The sequence below is a fragment of the Neolamprologus brichardi genome, chromosome 1 (assembly GCF_056152115.1).
Source record: "Neolamprologus brichardi isolate AB-2024 chromosome 1, ASM5615211v1, whole genome shotgun sequence".
Taxonomy (NCBI): domain Eukaryota; kingdom Metazoa; phylum Chordata; class Actinopteri; order Cichliformes; family Cichlidae; genus Neolamprologus; species Neolamprologus brichardi.
Genome location: NC_142104.1, coordinates 14,970,273 through 14,992,295, shown reverse-complemented (window position 1 = coordinate 14,992,295; position 22,023 = coordinate 14,970,273). Strand labels below are relative to the sequence as shown.

The 22,023-nt window shown below is 41.9% G+C and overlaps 1 protein-coding gene across 1 annotated transcript; it reads left to right on the top strand.

Annotated features, from left to right (window-relative positions):
• The first annotated feature begins 912 nt into the window (after nucleotides 1–912).
• Nucleotides 913–21,954, top strand: urb2 (URB2 ribosome biogenesis homolog). Its single transcript, XM_006779939.3, has 12 exons — nucleotides 913–986; nucleotides 2,625–2,775; nucleotides 2,864–3,040; nucleotides 3,271–4,397; nucleotides 4,496–4,634; nucleotides 5,693–8,135; nucleotides 8,862–9,022; nucleotides 9,279–9,389; nucleotides 12,953–13,195; nucleotides 16,348–16,444; nucleotides 18,116–18,249; nucleotides 21,757–21,954. The coding sequence occupies exons 2-12, from the start codon at nucleotides 2,650–2,652 to the stop codon at nucleotides 21,952–21,954; spliced, it is 4,956 nt and encodes a 1,651-aa protein (XP_006780002.2). The 5' UTR covers nucleotides 913–986; nucleotides 2,625–2,649.
• The last annotated feature ends 69 nt before the right edge of the window (nucleotides 21,955–22,023 follow it).

Here is a 22,023-nt window from a genome sequence, read left to right as displayed (position 1 = left end):
TTTGTTTTAAAGAGACATTTTACTATTCTGTGAATATGTTTCATCTTGTCAAAAATAAAAGGTAATTTTAATTTTGAAGGCAGCAACAGGTTTCAATAATCTGGGATAGAACGGTGTGTAGCAAACCACTGTGTAGCATCACCTCTTCTTTTAACAACCATCTGTAAACATCTGGTAACAGGAGACCCACTGCTGGACTTCTGGGAGCAGAATACTGTCCTATTCTTGTCTGATAGAGGTTTCTACCTGCTTAAAAGTCATTTTTTGCTGTATTCTTCATTTCACGATGCTCCAAATGTTTTCAGTTGGTGAAAAGTCTGGACTGAAGGCAGGGCACTGCAGCACCTGTACTATTCTACTATGAAGCCAAACTGCTATATAGATGCAGTAGGCAGTTTAGCATAGTATTTGCTGAAATATGCCAGTTTACCTAGTGACACCTCCACCTCGTCCATTTCCTCTCGTAAAACAGTCCTCTGTCGTGTGCTTTCTGGTAAATTGCATCATTTTCATTTTCTTCAGAGAAAAAAGGAATCACCACATAGCTGCCCACATCTGTATCTTCCTATTTCCTGTAATTTATTTGCAACCTGCTGCATTCTCCCTTCCTCTCTTCCAGGTGGCTGTGTTGTGAAAACTGATTTATCTATGTCCTCTGATACCTGATCAAATATATCATTAGTCATGATTAGAGCGAGCAGTGGGTTGATTAAATTACCCTGAGCTATTCCAGCCAAGTCTTGGATTTATGCTCATCTTTTTAATTGATTGATATATATATATATATATATATATATATATATATATATATATATATATATATATATATATATATATATATGAAATTTCTGAATGAAAAAAAGCTGAGCTAACTGTTGGCCGACAGGTTCATATCGTCTCTCGATTGCTTGTGCCTGGGCCGGCAGGGTGAAAGTTGAGGGGTCGTTCAAATCAGAAAACAGGAGACACGTGCGGATTCCAAAGTAGTAAGTTTAAAGACCTAAATTTGTACGGATGTGGGTCGATGGTAATAATCAAGTAAATCAGACGTTCTGAGCTAATTTGTATGCGTGCAGGCGGGTAGCAGCACCGGGATTAGTCCATGTTAGCATCAATATATGCTGCGTAGCTAGCCGTTAGCATTAAGCATGTCAGTGTGTGTTTCTGTGATGGGACTTCTACTGGTTTATCATTCTTATAAGTGATCTTTTTTACTTTATAAGTTAAAGTAACTCAGACAGATGGGCAAATAAACTCGGAACAACAAGTACTCTATAATATAAAACGACAGAATGCATAAAAACGATCAGTTCTAGATTATGAATTGATGAATTTTGCTTAAAACGGTAAAGAAAAATTAATCACTGCTGTAAAGACTTCTGGGGCTGCTTTTAAATAGTGCAAAGCAATACACTCACAGGCCACTTCACTAGGAGCACCTTGCTAATATCGGATTTGATCCCCTTTTCCTTGAGAGCTTCCTTAAATCTTCGTGGATTCATCTTGAAAACATTCCTCAGAGATTTTGATCCATGTTGACATAATAGTATTACACAGCAGCTGCAGATGTGTAAGGCGCATTTCCTCACCACTGTGTGAATCTCCTCTTCCACCACATCCCAAAGGGGACCATATTGAATTGAGAGCTGATCACAGCACTTCACAGCAGAAAATTGAGACTCATCAGACCAGCCAGCTTATTTCCAGTCTTTTTTTGTGCTCATAAGTAGTTTAATAGATATAAATAATCAATTGTTTGATCAATAAAGTGAAAAAACCCCCACCTTGACTGTAGTCACATCCGGTTGTAATCCAGATGTTAGACAGATGGGGAGCAGTATGTAGTGAGTACAGAGAGTTTGCAATGAATGGGATAACTGATGCCTGATCATTTAGATGAAGCCTAACACAACTGTTTTGCTGTTTGTTCATAGGTAAAACTCACAGTGTCATTACATATATATGTGTATATGTGTATATATACATTACAACATATGTCACAAATACTAAGACACGCATTGGTGCTAAAATAAAGTCAAGCAGCCACTTCTATAGAACACCATATCCCCTCACTCTTCTACACTGTTTCCTGTTATTTAAGTAGGAGTAGGTGAAGTTCAGGATATTGACAAATACATATAAAAAGCTTTGAAGTTAAAATGATGTGGTTAACTGTGTCAGACAGCTTGTTTAAACACTGCGCCAAACTTAATTTGCTTGTCAAAACGCCTCAGAGACTAAACTACGTCATGTGTAGAGTAATTCTTTTCATTTTATCGCAGCTTTTTGGAGGATGCTAATAAACAAAAAAAAAATGGATGGAATAGTTTTTTCCCTTTTATATAAAAAACAGGATCTGAATATTACTTTATAACTGGCAGACAGTTAAATACTTCTATAGCATCTATTTATAAAAATAAAATGAAGTAAAACTTCCAATTATTGTTGCATAAAATAAGAGTCAGGAAAAGCCTTACTTATCTCTTTCTGTTTCCTTGTCTGTGTCTTATATAATCTCAGCTAGCTGGTTTCATCATCACTAATGATTATCAGGAATATCCAGGTTTCCTCTTTCTTCTCCTCTGTGTAACTACTCACTCCTTGTCTTCTTCCTGTCTTTCCAGACCTTTTGCATCAGCAGCTGCAGCGATGGCTGCCATCTACTCGGGTATCCACCTGAAACTAAAGAGCCCACAAACTCCATGGGATAACAAGCTGAAGCTGGCACGTTTTGCCTGGATCTCCTCACAGTGCCTGCTGCCCAACAAAGAACAGGTAAAAGTGGAAGCTTGTGAATGTTTGTAGCACGGTAATTTCTTTTTTGGCGTGTATTAAGCAGCAGCTAACCTAAATCTGTCTGTAGGTGCTGTTGGACTGGTGCACCCATGCCCTCTCACTCTACTACAGTAAAAAGGTGGAGTTTTCCCAGGATTTCTTGGAAGGCCTGTGGTGCTACCTTGATGATGTGCTTCACAGCCGGAAGCTCCAGTCTTTTCTCAAGCAGGGAAAGACCATCACTCTCAAGCTCAACATGGCACAGGTACTTCAGCAGTTAAATCAGAAATCATGTCTGTGATATAACTGCACATGTGATCTCCTCTGACTCTGTCTTGTGTCATTAGAAGATAGTAAGAGCATATCCTCCACAGTTCTGGGTTAATACTACAGTTGTAGCATGAATTGATAAAGATGCAATTATACTAAAAGGTCCCAGAATTACTAACTTGACAAGTGGAAGTTTTACTCACAGCTTTTTCTCTTTGCTTCCAGCTGCTTGACCAGCTGCAGAAGTGCGCACACGTTGGCTCCAAGTCGTCGGGGTGTGTGTCCTATATACTGAGCGTGTGTCAGTGCATTTTCTCTTCTCCTGCACTCTCATCTGTTTTTACATCTAAGTATGAACTTATGGTTGATCTGCTGGCCAAGCTCTGCTCGCTGGCCTGTCGTGAGCTGCAGCAGGCATTGCCCATGGAATACCTAAAGAAGAAGCCTGTCACAAGTCATGATGAATCGATGGCCGAGTGTCTTCAGACTGAACCTGCAACAAATATGGAGACTTCCCAGATGGACATGCTGAATGCCAGTTCACTAGATCAGCCACAGTCGGACGCTGACAAATCCTCTTCCAAGCCGAAGGAAAACCTCCGTTCAGCTAACCTATTTGAGGTGTTGCTTCAGGTGCTGTCATCGTATTTGTCAGTGCAGCGACAACAAGCCAATCCTAGCAGAGTCTCTAGTATGGTGACAAACCACCTACTCCAACCCTTCGTCCTGCTCCGGCACCTGCTGACCTCGGGAGAATTTGCAGCGTGTCTCGCTCACCTGCGTCTCCGTCAACAGCTTTGTAGAGACATCCGCATGAGGATGGACTCCATCCTTCAGTTAGCACTCTTCCCCTCTGAGCACCTGAACTCGTACAAGGAGGAGCTCCTTCCACCTAAAGAGGATTCTGGGAAACGTGGTTCAGGAGGGACAAAGGGGCCTTTCAAGCCTGTCAACGCTGTGCTTTCCAAACTGAACGACCGGGGTTACTGTGAGCCATCACTACATTACCCGGTGAAGTCCAGTGCTTTGTGTCTGTTGTTTAAGTTTTTTCTGGAAAAGTACGGGAAAGCGAGGGTGGAAGATGAGGAGGAGCAGAGGATGCTGTGTTTCTACTTTCTAAGCAGATTAGTCCCAACTTTAGATCTTCATCTTGGTGAGCAGAAGTCACCTCCAGCTTCCATGAGCTCCCCAGAGAACTGGAACCTGGCTCTGCTGGCTGTGGAGTCCCTGCTAAGTCAGGCGCTGTCGGCCGGTATTTATAATGTGGCCGCAGACAGGATACGACACAAAGACGTCCAGCTCAACTTTTACAGAGCCATGGGACAATTGCTCTTCAACGAGGCCCAGCCAAGGTAAAGAACAACTTCTCTATAAAACATTTTTATTCCAATAAAATTACAGAATAATTTTCTTTTCTTATGATAGAAAAATTTCCCGTCTTGACTTTCAGCATTCCATCGTGGTACCGCTGTTTGAAAGTGCTTTTGAGTCTCAATCATCTGATTCTCGAGCCAGATCTGGACCAGCTTTTATCTTCAGCCTGGATTAATGCCGAATGCATGGAAGCACGAGTGCAACGCGCCAGACAGGTCTTCATTTAACTTTTAGATTTTACAAATTTTAAAAAAGGACAATAAATCAGTGTTTTTAATTACAAACTCAGTTCTTAAAAGTCTCATAGCCCCATATTTTATTTACAATAGAACACAGAAAACATATTAAATGTTTAAACTGAGAAAAAGTACCTTTTGTATATCCTCATATTGGATTTTAGCTGCTCAACAGTCCCAGGTTTTCTTTGTCATATTTTTCATTTCATTATGTGCAAATCTTTTCCGTTAATGAAAGGTGTGGAGTGCAGCCAGGCAGGCCAGCTCAGCACCTGGACCCTCTTCTCCTATGAAGCCATGCTGCTGTAATAAAGTTGTAGCATTGCTAAACTGCATATTGCAGATTGACCTGCTGAAATATGGAAGGAAGACAAGCAAGTCTTTCCCTGAAACATGTCACCTAGATAGGCCATGCTTCTCTAAAACCTGTATATACATTTCAGCCCTTATGCTGCCTTTCAAGATGTGCAAGCTGCCAATACTATAGGCATTAATGCACACCCATATCCTCAGAGATGGAGGCTTTCGAACTGAGCGGTGATAACAAGCCAGATGGTCCCTTCTCCTCTTTAGTATAGAGGACGCAGTGTTCGTGTTTTCTAGAAAGAATTTCAAATTTGGATTCGTTTGACCACAAAATGGTTTTCTGGATTTCTGGAAGTGTTCCTTATTTCCATGACAATCATGGCTAACTGACGGTCCAAAGTTCAGTCATCCAGTGTTGATTTTTTTAGCCTTGCGTACAGAGATTTCTCCAGAATCCCTGAATTTTTGATATTATGTCTTATAGATAATGAGATTAAAACTCTTTGCTTTTTTCATGTTTTAATAAGCTAATGTTCGTCATGACATGTGAAAATGTCTAAATGTAAACATTTGATATGTTTTTGTGTTTTTTCTGTGCGTTTATGATCATTGTGTTCTGTTTTAATTTACATTTTATACAGCACCACCAACTTTTTAAGAATTGGCTTTATTCATTTTAATATATGAATATTCAGATGGTGATGTTTTAATGAAACTTCACTTGCCAACAGCTCATGGTGTGCAGCCTCCTCCAAACCTACACTAAGCTTCGCCAGCTGCCTCGTTTCTTCTCTGAGCTCATGTCCGTGATCTGCCAGCCTGCTCTGGATGACCTTCGACCTCCTCTTCTGCCTGAAAGCATCTCCACCTCTCTCAGGACCTGCCTTCTGGACACACCTCCATCCCAAGTTTTAGAGATCTGTTCATTGGTGATGGAGGCCATCAGGAAATTCATACTGCCTGACCTGGTGAAGGAGAAAACGGAGGGAGAGCGAATGGAGACTGATGGAGAACATGAGGACCAAGAGAGAAAAGACGCTTCTCTCAAACTCCTCCCCCTCAGTCAGCTGCTTCATGCTGTTTTATTCAATCTGAAGACTCTAGACAATGCCTCTCCTGTTCCCTTAGTGAGGCAGAGTCAGGACCTAATGAAGGGGTTTCAGAGCTTAATAAAGGAGTTACTACGTGTGGTTTCAACAGAGAAGAAGAATAGAAATACAAGTTCAGTTCAGAAGGCCTCAAAGAAAGGCAGAAAAAGTCTGAACCTCAAAGAGAAACCTTCAGAGTCTAAAGCTGGAGCACTGTGGGAGCAGAAGACCCTGGAGGCAGCTCTCCTGCTCAGATACACCTGGGTGGAGGTGGATACACTCTTCCACACGCACTGCTACAAATATGCATCTCCTGATGAAGCTCCTTCTAGTTCTCCAATCTCTGACATAGAGAGTCTTTTATCAGGTGACATCTTACCTGCTTGTCACCGCCCGTCCCCCTCCTACAGCCCAATGAGCTGCATGCTGCTCAAGCTCCTCACTTTACAGCAGATGAAGAAGATTTTGCTGGACGACGTCTTAATAGGCGAATCCAGCACTGCGGCGCTTCTAAAAAGGTCAGCACAGTTTATTTTAGCTACATCTGAGCTGGAGGTGAGTCTGGATGGAGAGCAGGCGTGGGACAGGCAGATCAGCAGCGTGACCACCAGCTCCTACTTTGCAGCGCACTGGTATCTTGTTACGACCAACTTACCTTTGATCCTTTGCCACCTGAGCAGCGAAGACGTGCACCGCATAGCTGACGTACTTATCAGCTCATTTCTGAACAGACGGACAGACGGATCAGAAGACTTGCCGCCCGACTCTCTGACCGTCTCCCTCATATCTTCGCAGCTTCTTCAAAGCCCAATACTTGCTGAGTTGCCTTCACTGTTCTCCGCCACAGTTTGGTCGCTCACACAAAGGATTATCTGTGTGCTCGGGGCAGCACATACACCCAAGGTTTGTTCCACACTTCTGACATTTCAGGAAAGAGAGGCAGTCTCTTCACAGAGAGATGCCAGTCAGCCTCTGCCCACGCTGGTGAAGAAAGAGACTATAGTTGAGGATATTTTGACATCCTCTAAAACTGGAGAGATTTTTGTACTGCTGACTGAAACAGAAAGCAGGGAGCTGTTAGGCTTACTTCAAATCGTAACAATCCTACATCCAGATGGGATGAGCTCCGAGGATCTCTCCTGTGTGTTCCTCCTGCTTTTCTTTATGCTCACCTCCACCTCCTGTAAGCCAGAGCGCATGACAGAATCTGGAGGCGATGCTCTGTTCCTAGGAAAGCTGCTCGGGGTTCTCGCTCATCTCCTAGAGAGTAAGAATTTCCAAAGTGTTCTGAAGCTCATGCACGGTAGTACCTTGCTGCAGGCCGCTTTGTCATCTCTCCTGTGGCATAGAAGTAGTGCGAGAGCTCAAGCCACATGCAGCACTGATTGGTTGGATTTTATCAAAGCGGCGCAGGTCTTCATACAGACCTTAGTCAGTTTGATAATTATCAGAAACAGTAGTGTTCGACTCAACCTGGACCAGTTTGCTTCCTATCTTACTAGTGAGGAAGTGACAAGCAGACAAAATGCTGAATCCAGTTCAGGGGCTTCCTTGTCATCAGTTCATCTTTTGCTGGCATCTGTGACTTCTTTCTCCCAAGTGATGATCTCCAATTTGGGAAGAAGCAAGGCACTGGATCAGATTTTAACCCAAATGCTTGCAAAAATAACTGCTTCGCTGGTACCAGCTGTCGAGTTTGTCCTAAAGCCCCAAACTCTCAGTGAGGGGGTGAACCAGCCCGCCAGCATCCTCGGTCAAGCTTTTCTAGTAGATGTTGTAACAGTCATGCTGCAGTCTGAGCTGTCCTCACTCTCAGTGGAGGATGAGAACAAGCACAGTGGCACCAGGCTCACTCATATGAGCCTTTATCAGGGCTTCTGCCAGCAGATCCTTAAAGAAATAAGCTCTGCCCCCAGGCCCATGGACTTCCTGGTTTCCTCTCTCCTCTTCCTGTCCTCCTTTTACCAAGCTGTGCAGATGGTGGAGGAAAAAGACACGGAGGAGGAAGGAGGGATGAAGAAGGGAAGAAATGAGCTGGATGACCTTTACATTCAGATACTGCAGAATGTGCACAGGCTACTGACAGGTATATGCAACCATATTAAAAACAAACATCTCATTCACCTGTGCAATCAGTCAGTGTTGTCCTTTCAGTAATTACCTCTGCACATCGCACACATTGACACAGGAATACAACTAAGGGAGTATTTCATGCCATCTGTTAAAGGAAATGAGCTTTTCTCTGTCGCACGTACGACAGTCAGATTCAACCCAGCTAGTTAAATTTAAAGTTGTTTGAATTTGAATTCTGTTGCAGACGATTCTTGGGCTCCACTAGAGCAGCTTTACATGATGCTTAGTTTAACAACTTATCCTGGGGCCTTGGTGCAACTTTCTTCTGATTGGCTGCTCCTTGCAAACAGAATTAAGAATATTTAATTAAGAATATCTGTTCTGGTTGACATCACACAGATCAAAAAGTAATAAAATAATAAAAGAGAAAGCCTGATAAACCCCTCTTTATGAAAACAGTCCCCCCTGTGCCTTTGTCAGTTTTAGTGGCAGTTCTCTAATGTTAGCGTCACATCAGGCACACAGACATTTTGAAAACATTTCTGTTTGGATCAGTATATTTTATGTATACTTTATTGTTCCCTGTGGGGAAATTCCTCTCTGCATTTAACCCATTCACTCAGTGAAGCAAACATTGCTTGCATCCACTGTGTTATTGACTAGACTGATTTATTATTAATGCAGCACATTAATGATTCTGTTTTCTTGCTAAAATCTCTTTCGATCTCTTTGATTTCAGCTCCCTGGCTGCCTTCAACTGACCTTAGTGAGCTGGAGCCGGCTGTGCAGGAGCTGTTGCGCCACTTGGTGGCGAAAAGTACTACAAGTCGATTTAATCTACTGCTGATGACGATCAGGGAAGGACTGGACATTAGCAAGCTGAGGGCAGGAAACTGCAGGGTGAGGCTGAGACTGAATTTTCTACAGTTTTCCTATTTCAGATTTCATGATCTTAAAACCTGTAGAATCTGCACAATTTAGATTTTTCTGTGTTGTTAATATAATGTTTTAGATGAGAGGCTTTCTCTTTGTCTACCTGATAAATGGGAGGTTGTGACTTTGGTGTTTTTTCCCACAGTGAATAAGAATAAGAATAAGTTTAATACTCTGTGTTAACTGTTTTTTCAAACTCTTCTATCTGTTTGCTGCTCTCCAGGAGGCGCTATCTGCAGTAATCACCATTAAGCTGCTGTCCTGTTGTCAGCTGCCTGAAACCTGCTCCAGAGCTCTGTGGCTCATTGCACCACAGATTATATCTGCTGTGGTGGTGAGAAAACCAAACACTCACACTCGAACACATACAAAGTTTAATGCAGTGAGAATACACACACACAAAAGCACCACTTTACTCATTACTCATATACAGTACTTTAAGGTACATAAAAGGGGCCCCTTAAATGTACAATAAAGACAGTAAGAGAGACTGTAGGCAGCTTGATATACTTGAACCTCTGGTAGGCTTGTTAACTGTTGCCTGCAGCTGCCTTTTTCTCTGCATTGCCTGTCATTCGACTGGACTGCCTCTGGTGGCGCTCGGTGTTAGCTACTGTCAGCTTTGTTTCCCAAGTGGTTTCCATGTGGGTCTCTTGAGGCGTGCAAGTCAAATGCTGCCTGGGTCTCTTATTGCCCCCACCTGCACCTGCAGAGATGCTGAGGTGGAAGCTGTAAACCATCAGGAATATCAGTTGATTACATCATGGTGTTTATGCTCCAAAACATGTGCTTCTTCTGATCCTTCTGTCTAATCTCAATCATATTTAAAGTTTAATCGCATCCCCTGTATGTATGCACATTTTTCAGTTCAATAGCATGCTGGTTTGAACTGTGTTTAAAATGATTATGATTTTTTTCCCCCCTAATTTTAACGACCTACTTTGGGTTACTGCGGTAATTTTTAAAATCGGTATTAAAATCTCTGCCAGACCACCAAAATGTCCCAGATCATCATGAAGAGAATGAGGACAGTGTTTTAGAAACGAAATGCATTTCACGCTCGTAGTTTCCCTGCCTGCCTGTCAGGAGGAGGTGCTCTCCAAGCTAAAAGAATATAAAACCTTTTGTGTTATTGCGGGAATGCTGTGTGTCATTGTTCAGTTGTTTGTTTGACAAAAAAAGACGGTTAAATCAGTTTGCACACCTGGTGTGGAATCACTGGAATGATGACAAACGGGATTATGGGTGTGGGGCACGCCTCGAAATGAAGCCAGCTTTGTTTTTAGGCCAGCGTCAGAGACTGTGACTGGAAAATGAACTGGCTTCAAACTACAAGTTAAATGACTGCTTACATGTTTAGGATTTATGGGTTTTTTATTATTATTTAGGTAAAAGCCATTAAACAAGAATAATCAGTTTAACATTCACATTATAGTAAAGACAAGCAGATACTGGGCCATGATGATGAGACGTGACAGTCCGACCTCCGGCTCATCATCTGTGATGGTTTTAGTGACCATGCGCTGGAAATACATGGGACTTTTTTTATTCTTTTATTCAATAAAAATGCCTGTAATTTTTTAATGCTTGACAGCCACCAGCGCCTAAAGACAGCCACAGCCTTTTGTTCATCTTCTTTGTAATTTTCACTTATGCTCTTTTGGCCTTTTCATCAAGACCCCCACCCACTCACACGGAGCGCTCTGATAGACACACATCCCCTCACTCACGCTTTTGTTATCTGTCAAGTCTGTATTTTCAGACATGTGAGAGAGAGCCTGTTCAAAAGCATAAAATATACTAATTAAATTCTTCTTTTAAGTGAAGAGGCAGAATTTTATTAAAATCCTTTTTTCTTCAGCTCTTTAATGGTGGTTACTTGTCACGATTTCTCTTTGGAAATACACAAACTACTTTAATTTACATGCCGATTGTTATATTTTTGTTTGCATTTATTTAGTACAGTATTACAATGCTTAACAAATGTATTAGTCCACCAGTTAAAAACATAGGAAACACAAGTATTTTAGAAATCTTAAAATTATATTAATTATTCAGCAAACAGCAAACTTATTTTACAATTTTATACCCAAATTTGAACCGACACACTGGATTTCTTTCAGAAGTCAGAAATGAATCAAGCATAAGCACTTAAACTATACGCACTCCAGTGTGTCCTGGGTCTACCCTGGGGCCTCCTGCTGGTAGGAGGTACCTCATCCAGGAGGCAATCTAATAAGATTCCCAAACCACCTCAGCTGGCTCTGATGTCGAGGACTTGTGGCTCTACTTTGAGTCCCAAATGAGTAAACTCCTTACTCCATCTCTAAGGGAGAGATCACCCAACCTTGAACTGCATTGAAGTTGCTTCCAGAGCCCAAGCTGCGTGTTAAAGTGAGCAGGAGTGTATCTAGCTGCACGAGTTCAGGCTCCTTTCTAACCAGAGAGGTGACGTAGCACGTCCCAGTAGCCAGCTTCAATAGCCGGAGTTATGTACTGGGCCTCAAACCTTGACTGCCGCCCAACACGCATTGCTATGGCTCCTCCTGCAGGTGGTGGGCGTATAGAAGGGTACATATGTATGTATGCTTTCCATTTTGCAACCCAGGAAAATTGCAAATTTTTTGTAGTTACATCACAAATATAATACAGTTACAGCAGTGTGTTTGTTATTGTGATCGCTCTGCCGATGAAGGACAGAATCAAGTCATCGCTGCTCAGTGCAGTTTTCCACCTGTCAAATATTGACTATTTAATGACTGCTGCATGACTGAGATTGACCACAGGCATCCCTGACAATCTAACCTTCAGCATTTCATCAGCTCAGCAGGTAGAGAAGGTCACTGGCTAATCAGAAAGTTGGTAGTTCCATCTCCAGGGCCTCCAATCAGCATGCCAAAGTGTCCTTGGTATAGAGAGTGAATGTGGATGTGTATATGTGTGGTAGGTAGAAAGCTCTTAATGTCATACAATAAAGTGCTGTGAACTGTGTGTGAATGTAGGCTTGTAATATGGAAAAGTGCAAAATAACGACTACTCCAGTGTTTGGAAAACATTTCTCCTTCTTAAACCAATTCCCAGAGCCCACCAGTGAGGCGTGCCTGCATGCATGCACTGAGTCGTTTCTACAGTTATGTAATCACCGTTAGTCACCTATAACCACGTGATCAAAATCTCACTGCATGAATAGTTCATAAGGTCATCCATCTCTCCAGTCTCATCTCCAGCTCTACCTGTCTACACGGTGGACTGTGTTTTTTGCATGAGCTGACACCATGAATCAGTCAACAAATGCAAACTGCAAATATGTAATGTCCTTGCTAGAAGGGAGGGGGGTGGAGGGGGGGTTGCTGTGGCCGGGGCCTTTGCTCTCTTAAAAATCATCCTCAGTACTCCTAATGGTTTTTCACCTTAAGGGCTTTCCTGGGTGTTTGAGATATTTGTAAATAGCTGTTATTTTTGCAGGGTTTAGTTCAAACTTTCAGTTCTTAGAAAACATATTGACACTTGGAATTTCATTTCTGGGAGGTACTCTGAGCCAAGTACTTTGTGAATGTGGACTGTTGCTTTGCGTGCTGGCCCATTGTTACTGACTTGATTGAATGGGATCTTAAAATACAATGAACAGGTCCATTGTTAATGTTGTTAGGCACACCTGTGCTGCTGTGGGAAGTCATGTCTGCTGCGAAACAGCCTTTTGTTGTCAGTTTTGTTAAATATGTATTTTCGGTATTCATTACATCCAGAAAGCTTTAAAAAAAAAAAAAAGAAAGATGAGTTGTGAAGGAAATACCTTTAATGTTTGGAAGGATTGGATTTTTGTAGCTTCTTGCTCTCATTGTTTGTACGTGTTCATCTATCTAACCTTTACTGTGTCTTTGTCTTTCTGTGTTACAGTTCTTAGTGAGATTATCCAGTCAGGACGTCTCGCTGACCCTTCCCTTTACCATTCCCACGATAACGTCGATGACATCACTGCTTCGACAGGGGGAGGGGCAAATCACCAGCCCTCATCACGTGACTTTGATTCTTGGAGCTCTCCAGTCAGTCCCCCTTGACCACATGACCCCAACAGTCTATCATTCAGCTTTCTTGGCTGTTCACGAGGCGCTGTTCGCCATCATCCAGTGTCATCCTCAGGTATGAAGGGACAGGTGAAAGAAGTGGTGCAGGGGTGTGAAACATGCAGTGTGTAAGAGGGTCCAGTCTGGCACAGGGGATTGCTTTTTAATAAGTGAGAACTTATTCAGTTAAATTATAGAAAAATGTGTTTCACTGCTGCTTAGCTCTAAAATAGTTGACCATGTCAAGGAGTTGTGCGTGTAAATAGACACTGCAAATTGTAATGCACATGACAGTGGCTTTGGAAATGTGGAAAAAGTATGTTCTTTAAACTGCACGTACCTACAGTTCCTGTACAGGCGTGCCAAGAGCTTTGTTCACATTGTGCAAATCTCTAGTTGCAGCCAAGCAGCAGAGGGTTTCCACTTTGCCACCCTTGGGATCATATCGCTGCTGTATGCAGATGACATGGTTCTTCTGGGCTCATCAGGTGATAACCGTCAGTGTGCATTAAGGCAGTTTGCAGCAGAGTGTGAAGTGACTGGGACCAGAATAAGCACCAATCTGAGACCATAGTTGTCAGCTGGAAAAGGGTGGAGTGCTCACTCTGGGTCAGGGGAGGGGAGAATGGAGCAGGAGATGGATGGATTGGCACCAGTGATACTGACGCTGTCAGGGACTGGAGATCCCAGGATCTCACGATGGGCTTGGGAACATCTTGGTGTCCTGGGCAGAGACATGTGAACAGTAATGAAAGTTTCTCTGGAATGTCTTAAAGGGAATTTTCAAATTGCAAACAAACTTTCTCTTTGACTTGAGGATAAACTGATTAGATTTCAGTGTCCAAAGTTCAGGATCAGTTTAACCTGTTACAAGATGTTTTTAGCCTTGACTCAAGAGTTTATGTGCTCCTGGTGTTTTATGCAAAAAGATGAGCAGTTAATTAATGTACTGCAGAAACACAGATCGTTTTTCAGCCATAACTCAGCAGCAGGTAAGGTTTATGTAAACTGCAGCTGGACTCCAAACACAAAATGACCTCCTTGATGTGAGGCCAGTCTTCGCTGCTGATCTACTTTAGTACCGACAACAAGATCAAAGTGTCACACCGCTCTGATATCAAATAAGACTTTATTTCAACGTTTAGGTGAAAAAAAACAGCTATTCATTCTATAAAGGATTCCACTGGGAACATTACTCATGATCCACAACAAATAAATAAATATTTTAAAGACTTTTATGAAGCTTTATACTCATCACAGATTAATCCCACCGACGCTGATATTTCAGAATTTCTTAACAATATAAATCTACTGAAACTAAATGATGAACAGATTGCGGCTCTGGATTCACCTCTTTCAATATCTTAATTCCACGAAGCTCTACAGCATCTCCCAAACAATAAATTCCCAGCACCAGAAGGTTTTCCAGTACACTTCTACAAAGACTTATGGCCTAAGGTAGCGCCTACTCTTTTTTTTTTAGAATGGTCACTCAAATTTAGAACCATCAGACTCCGTCTCCAAACATGAACTCTGCCATCATTGGTGTACTTCATAAAACAGGCCAGGATCCTGGTTAACCATCCAGCTACCGCCCAGTTTCACTCGTAAATCTAAACCTTAAAATACTTTGCAAACTCCTTGTCACCACATTCATAATGCATTCTGACCAAACAGGTTTTTATTTGGCTGTGCTGTGCAGCCAGGCTGCTGGGTGCGGCTGCTCGCTTACATTATTACTACAAAAAGCTAAATGAGCAGTTTAATTCTCATAGATAATTTTCTAATAAATTTCTACAAGATGCTTTTGTACAGCTAAAGAACATTAAAAAAGTACTTTTTAAAAGCTGTTCCTGCACTCTGCCCCCGACTTATGAAATCAGACCTACACACTTGTATAATGAAGGTCTCTGTAGGTCAAGGCTGCTGGTTTGAATCCTTGATTTGAAGAAAATGTGGTATGTGGTGCCGCTGAGCTCACAGGATGCCTCGAAGGAATTCCGCTTTCAACAAAAGGATATTGCAGCTCACCAGCTGCATGGAAAACATCACGATGTCTACTTTTTCTGCCTTGTAATGGGAGTGTTCACTTTGCACCCAAAAGGTCGTAAAAATGAACTCTTTTTTTTTTTCCTGAAGAAATGGAGCCATCTGCATCCCGGCCCACACGCTTTATTCTGCTCCGGCTTTGTTAATGCGATAATGTTTCAGTTTTTCTGAATCTAAAATGTTGACAGTTTGTTGTTCAGTAACAGCGACAAAGCCGGGCTGAAATGGGGCAGCTGTGTTAAATAAAGCCAGCCATGAACGAGCTAAGTGATATCAGATGTTTGCAAGGACAAAAGACGACTAAGAGAAGGGGGAAGAGGGGAGGAAAAAGGAGGCAGTGAAGGAAAGCAGAGTGAGAAAGAAACAGGAGTAAAAGATAAGCGATAAAGAGATTAAAGGATAAAACCAGAGATGGAGAACGTGATACATGAGGGAAGTTTCGAGACAAAATAGAAAAGAGGGTTATGTCAGAGAGGTGTGAGGGAGGAGGCTCAGCAAGGAGAGGTCGGGGAGCTGGCAGGCCGGGTAGGTTGGCATGGAGCAGGTTTAAGTCGATGGAAACCGTTGCTGAGCTCCAACCAGAGCTGGTGACATCATCCCTTCCTCATTTATATTCTTCCCGTCTCTCCTTCCCTGCCTAAGTCTCCCCGAAGGGAGAAAGGTACAGACAAAAATGCATACGTAGCTCTCGCGGGAATCCAACTTTTACCTCAGTCATTTTGCGAGCTGTAAGTTTATGGCTGCTCCGTTACAACTCTGTGAAAGCGATGTAACAGATGGATCTGTCAGGACTGCTTAGTCCATTTTTTTAACCCCTCGTGGATTCAGTTCTCTGCTCTCTGTTTGTCAGATCCTAAAAACATGTAACATTTGTCCTTCTTTGAGTGTTTTAGCACACATATGACAGTAATTCATGAGTTTAGGTCGGGTTGAGCACAATTCATGTTAATGCTGTATTAGTGGTGTGAATGGAATGTAACATAATCCAAAGTCAGTTGCAAATCCTCAAGAACAAATCTAATGACTCTTCTGGGAATTTAAGAGTCTACAGTTTTCTGCCAGGATCTATTACTTTTCAGCAATTGCAGTATAACAGTGTTTTATCAGGCAGAAGTATGACCTATTAAGATATATATTTATATATGTTACTGACTGTTTACTTTTTGTGTGTGTTTCCAGGCGATGTTAAACGCAGCTCCCTCGTTCTTAAATGTCTTCTACCGTCTAGTGGCTTCTATTGTGCAGGAAGGTCGGCAAAGAGGAGACGGTGACGCAGGTAACATTAACATCATTCACTAATGTGGCCAAACCAGCTCAGTCAGGCTGTTAGGACTGCACAGTGTAAAGTTGTAGGTGAAAGACATAACAGGAAACGTTATCATGTCTTCAAGGCCCAGAAAAACAGTCTGCTTTACTCTGATGAAGAGGACGGGTCAGGGCTGTACTAGCGTTCACTGTTCACTACAGATGTGGCTTGTGTTTTGTTACCGTCCTCCCAACGAAAAATAACACTGCAGATTACTGAAGAATAAGAAATTGCATTGTGTAATCTGGAGCTGACACAAACTTTGTGTTATGCCCACACATGTTTCAACACTTCAGGCAGTAGCCTCCCAGAAGTAGAGAAGGTTACAGGCTCATTTTCTCATTTTAAATCCACTGTAAATTTAAGACCTCTGTTTGCAGTAACCTCTTACTTAGTCACCATAGGAACTATTCTCTGTACCAATAAGAGTGCTGCATGAGCACTCTGGGGTTTAGCTTTAAATTTTCAGCTGTCTTAATGCTGCAATCACACCATGATGTTTCTTTTTTTAATCTAGTGCTCATTGATGTTGTCCTCAGGCTCTTGTATCTGTAGAAATAAACATGTATGATTGATTAATGCTTCACTGTGTAATTAAAGAAATGGAAAAAAGGCTGAAGCACAGTCTGTATATAAGAACTGGACATTTCTAGGGATGTACCTATCCAGCTTCTTTCAGTGTGATACAACAATATACTAATCAGAGATTTTAAGGGGACACCTGATCAGTTAGGTAACATAAACTATTGTGAATCCATTTCCCTGCATTGGTGGCAGACAACTCCCCAAAAAAGGCTTTAGTGTGCGCACAGGTTGATGATCAAGTGTTTCCCTTAATGATTTTAGCTGTGTGAATGAAACTGAACAGAATAGAAAAGCACATAGATTGGCTTGTTGTCACCTTGTTTTCAAGTTTAAGGTGCGGGTACACCACCGGATTGGCCGCTTTGTGTGGTGCGCAACATCATCTCGCAGTCTCTTCTATTTACGCCGCTGTTAGCTCACAGGAAGTCGCTGCAACATCCTCTGTATAATTTGTCACTCTCTGAGCTTCAGCACTGTTACGCTCGTGTCTTCAACCATAATATGCCAAGTTGCAAAAATTGAGAGGTGCACGATCGGCCACCAAAACGACAGGCCACGTCAGCAAAATTTGACGACATTTTCGGCGTGCTCTCAAATGTCCCTTTGGCTTTTTTGTTCATTAAACATTTTCATTATGAGATTATTGAGTTTTGTAAGTGCAACGTGGTGCTCATTTAGCAAATTATGGCCCCAGTTAGAGTCAAAATGGAGGATAAAGTACTGTATGTCCCTCTATCATCAAATCTGCTTTCAAGACACTAAGAAGGCAATGCTCTTAAAAGATCACCTAGAAACTAAAACAGCTCCATTTGCTTGTGACACGAGCCATTACTAATGTCCATCTTTTATATACAGTTCATGGATTTGCAGCTTTGTATCTCCAGCTTTCATTGAAAACATCCGGCCGGTCAATGCAGTGTTACGCTCCAGTTTTATCTATTGATCATTAGTTTTGTTTGGGTAACATAAAATAAGAATCTTGTAAAGTAAAGAATATCTTTACATTCCACATATGAACATCTGAATAACATGAACACCTTTCTCTGTTTTCTGAAGGTCCAGACAGTGATGTGTATTTCCAGTGCTCCAGGCTGGTAGAGAGGATGTACTCTCACATTGCTGCAACCGCTCAGAGCTTCACCGCGCTCTCAGCCTTCATGGTGGCTCAGTACGTCACAGAGCTGCAGAAGGTACACACACACACACACACACACAGTATGAATGTTCTCTGTGTCTTGATTTACTAATATTTGTACTGGAAACATATTCTTTCTGATGGTTTTTACAATTTGGTGACAGAGCAATGAAATGCCAGACACACACACACACACACACACACAGAGACAGTATTATAGAAAGCCAAGACAGTTCCTCATCTGAACCCATCTGTCATCCCCTGTGATTTTCTACAGCTGTGAGTGACACACACACAGAGATTGATGTATGGAAGAGGCAGCAGGATCTCAGATGATCCTTTGATCCAGCCCAGTTTGTCTGGTAGCCGTTGAGCTGAGCGATGGAGGCGCTGACGCTCAGAAGCGGTGATTTCCATTGGCCAAACTGTAGATGTTCACAAATCTCAGTGAACAGGTCCAGGATTACTGTAACTCTGAGTGCTGGAGTGAAGCTCCCTCAGTACAGTGAGTCACGTCTGGCTCCTGAGAGCGGCTGCTCTCAGCTGCCAGACTGTATTTAACATGACGCCAGCCTGACTCAGCAGTTTCCAGTCGAGTCGCATACTGGGAAAAAGAAAATGAGCAAACCGGCGAGCAGACAGACAGAAATAGTGTGAAAGTCATATTTGGGATTCTTTGTACTCCGTAAATCATCTAATAATCCTAAAATTGGACTTATGGGAATAGTTTAAAGACTCTGTGCTCTTTGTAATTTAGCTGCCTCTGTGTCAGAGCTTCTCCTCATGGCTCTTAGAAGCAAACTTCCTGTGCAGCAGCAAAGCAACATTTTATCAACAGTTTATTAAATTAAATCACCGAACATGGAGTTTTTATGAGTGGGAAAGCTATGATTTCATATCACCCTGTAAATATGCTTTTTAATACTGTAACGTTAAGGCATTTTAATACGGGAATCTATGGGGATTGACTCGCTTTTGCAGAAAGCCTCAAGTGACACCTGGAGGAACTGCAGTTTTGACCACTTTTCGGGTTTCCCCTCGGTTAGGACCAGTGAAGATCGAGACAGTATTTGCACAAATGTGCAATCCACCGTGAAACTACTCGTCGGTGTGCAAAGTGCTGAATTGTAGATCTGAGCTAAGCTCCAAACCTCACGTGATGAGCAAAGGGGCGATTCGATACTGACTTATCAGTCACAGGGTAGACTGATCTAGGTTTAAACAGATATTTGCATGCGTATGAATGCGTAATATCTGGTCACAAGGAGCCTGATTTTGGTGATTATCTGCTTTGTGGTTTCTGTTTGTTTGCCCTTCTTCTATGTAGAGTTATATGATGAGCAGGATTTGGTTGCCAGTAAACAGTCCTGTGCTGAGGCCAAAAGAGGCCGTTTGTTTGCCAAAATGCAATCTCAAAACCATCAGTTGTTTTGTCCAGTTGTCGCTCTGCATGTAGTCGTTAACACTTTTGTCTTATACATGAAAGAATCCCGGTTTGAGGCTAGGAGCACACACGCACACCTAGCCATCAGCTGGACTCTGTCAGGAAGTAAAATAAAACATATAAACGAGAAGCCGAAAGTAGTAGTAGTAGACCAGAAAACAGAACAGGAAATCTTATCTTATCCTATCATCACTTGAAAAATAAACACATGTTGGGGTTTTTTCTGTTACTCTTGTTGGACCATAAAAAATTGAATATAATTTTATTATTTTCCCTTAGATGTATCTTACAGTTGGGCGTGCTTTTTTTTTTTTGCAGACAAAGGAGTCGCTCCCTGCTGATCATTAACCTTAAAAAAGGTTTTAGGCACTTTAACATTAACTTTAGTTTTCAGAATTGAAAACTACAACCATCTTTTATATACAGTTCATGGAGCTCCCACTTCAGAACTAGAAATGTTTCCTTTTTTACCCAAAGTAAAACTCATCCACAGACTGATGGAGATTAAGGATTTGGACATGTTTTAGATATACTTTGACACATGCATTGGGACTTTTGTTTCCTTGTGTGTACAATTAGTACAGCACTGCTTTTTTACAATTTTATTTTATTTCAATCTTATTTAATTTTAGTTGAAACTGCTCAGGAGTGCAGTTGCATCTCCGTATGTGCAGCAGCAGACCAGACTGGCAGCACTAAGTGTGTTGAAGGAGTGTCTCTGTGCTAAACTATGCAAATGTAAAAGAAAAGGTAATTGAGCAAATACAAGTAGCCCTGTAGTACTTTATAAGTAAACCCTGAATGTAAATATAAAAAGCGGAAATAGACGAGTGCTTTACATAGCTTCGGTTATCATGTTAATTTTCTGCCTCTTCTGTCTCCGTTTTGTATTTTTCTGCACACAAAGCAGTTACTATGTGCTGCTGACTGCTTTGTGTGCAGAAATCCCCATGGTGGGTTGTTTCCTTCATGTGTGAAGCCTATCATTATGCGGCTCAGGTTTTATCTAATCGTTAAACAGGTACAGTCAGCAGCACAGAGCAGCCATCACCTCCTCGCTCATTGTCAGAGGTCTGTAGACTGCGGTCAGCGCTGATAGCATCGGGTCATGGTGTGTTACACCTGTGCGTCTGTGGCGGTGTAGTGTAACAGAGATGAATAACCAGACGATATTGAATATCCACTTGGCTCGTTGTGCAGGGTCCACTGAGCACAATCATTGTTGTTTGACTATTTTACGTGTTATTAGAGTAAGACAGCTCCACCCGTCGTGGTTCTCGCTGGCGGAACACGTTGCTCTGCTTCTGTCACTCAGGTGTAGATGAAGCGTGTAAGACCTTCCTATTTTCAGAAAACTAAAAAATCCTCTGCAGCAGTGTGACGCCACGTATACTAGATCCCCCAGGCAAAACCCTGTACTGAATTTCATATGTAAACTACAGCGTGGGATTAAAAATACAACTTTTTACATTTTTAGTTCATTTTGGAGAAACAGTGACGCAAACTGCTGATTATTACTATAAAATCTGCTGTCATGAGGTGTCAAACTGCAAATTAATGTAGATCATGTTGATTTTTTATGTTGTGATGATCCTGTTTGAGAAACTCTTTTTGGGATGCACCTGGAAGTTTGAATCTAGGTTTGTGGACCGTTGCTATGGACTGCTCTGTATTTAGATATTTTCTGGGTTTCTGGGGAATTAATTGATCTTCATTGTTGAATTTTTGTAGTCCTACTCTGAGCATTTGCAGTAATATAGTTTTTGTCAGTATAAATGATTATATCTGTCCTTTGATGTCTCTCTAATTGAAACTTATGGCTGAACTAAAGACTTAAATGTGTATTTAACTGTTTCGGCGCATAATTTCCGGTTTGAAATGTTGACATCGGGTTGATGGATATTGCAGCATACGGTATCATATTTCTATGCAAATTTGACCTTGTTAAGTGCAAAACAGAGAGGAAGAGATGTGTGTACACATGATCATCATTTCACTGGAACACAGATGTGATTTATGAAGTGAGCAAATGATGTCTGACCTCAGATTCATATAAATTCTTCTTTTATCTCTTATTGTCTCTGCTGTCTCGTCCTCTTTCATAAATGACCTCTCCAGGTTACTCTGCGACCAGACGTGAAGCTGCATCTTACTGAGGGCATCTATCTGATACTGGACCTGTGCAAGGAGCAGGATATCAAGTTTCTGAGGGCAGGACTGCCGATGGGAGTCAGGGAGGTCTTCAACGAGCTGTACGGCAGCTACACCCACTATCACAAAGCACAGAGGCAAGGAGAGGAAAAGTACACTGTTTAACTGCCGAAATTGCCTTTGGTTTCAGTTTAATTAAACAAAAGTAGATTTTCTGCTTATGTTTGATTATTT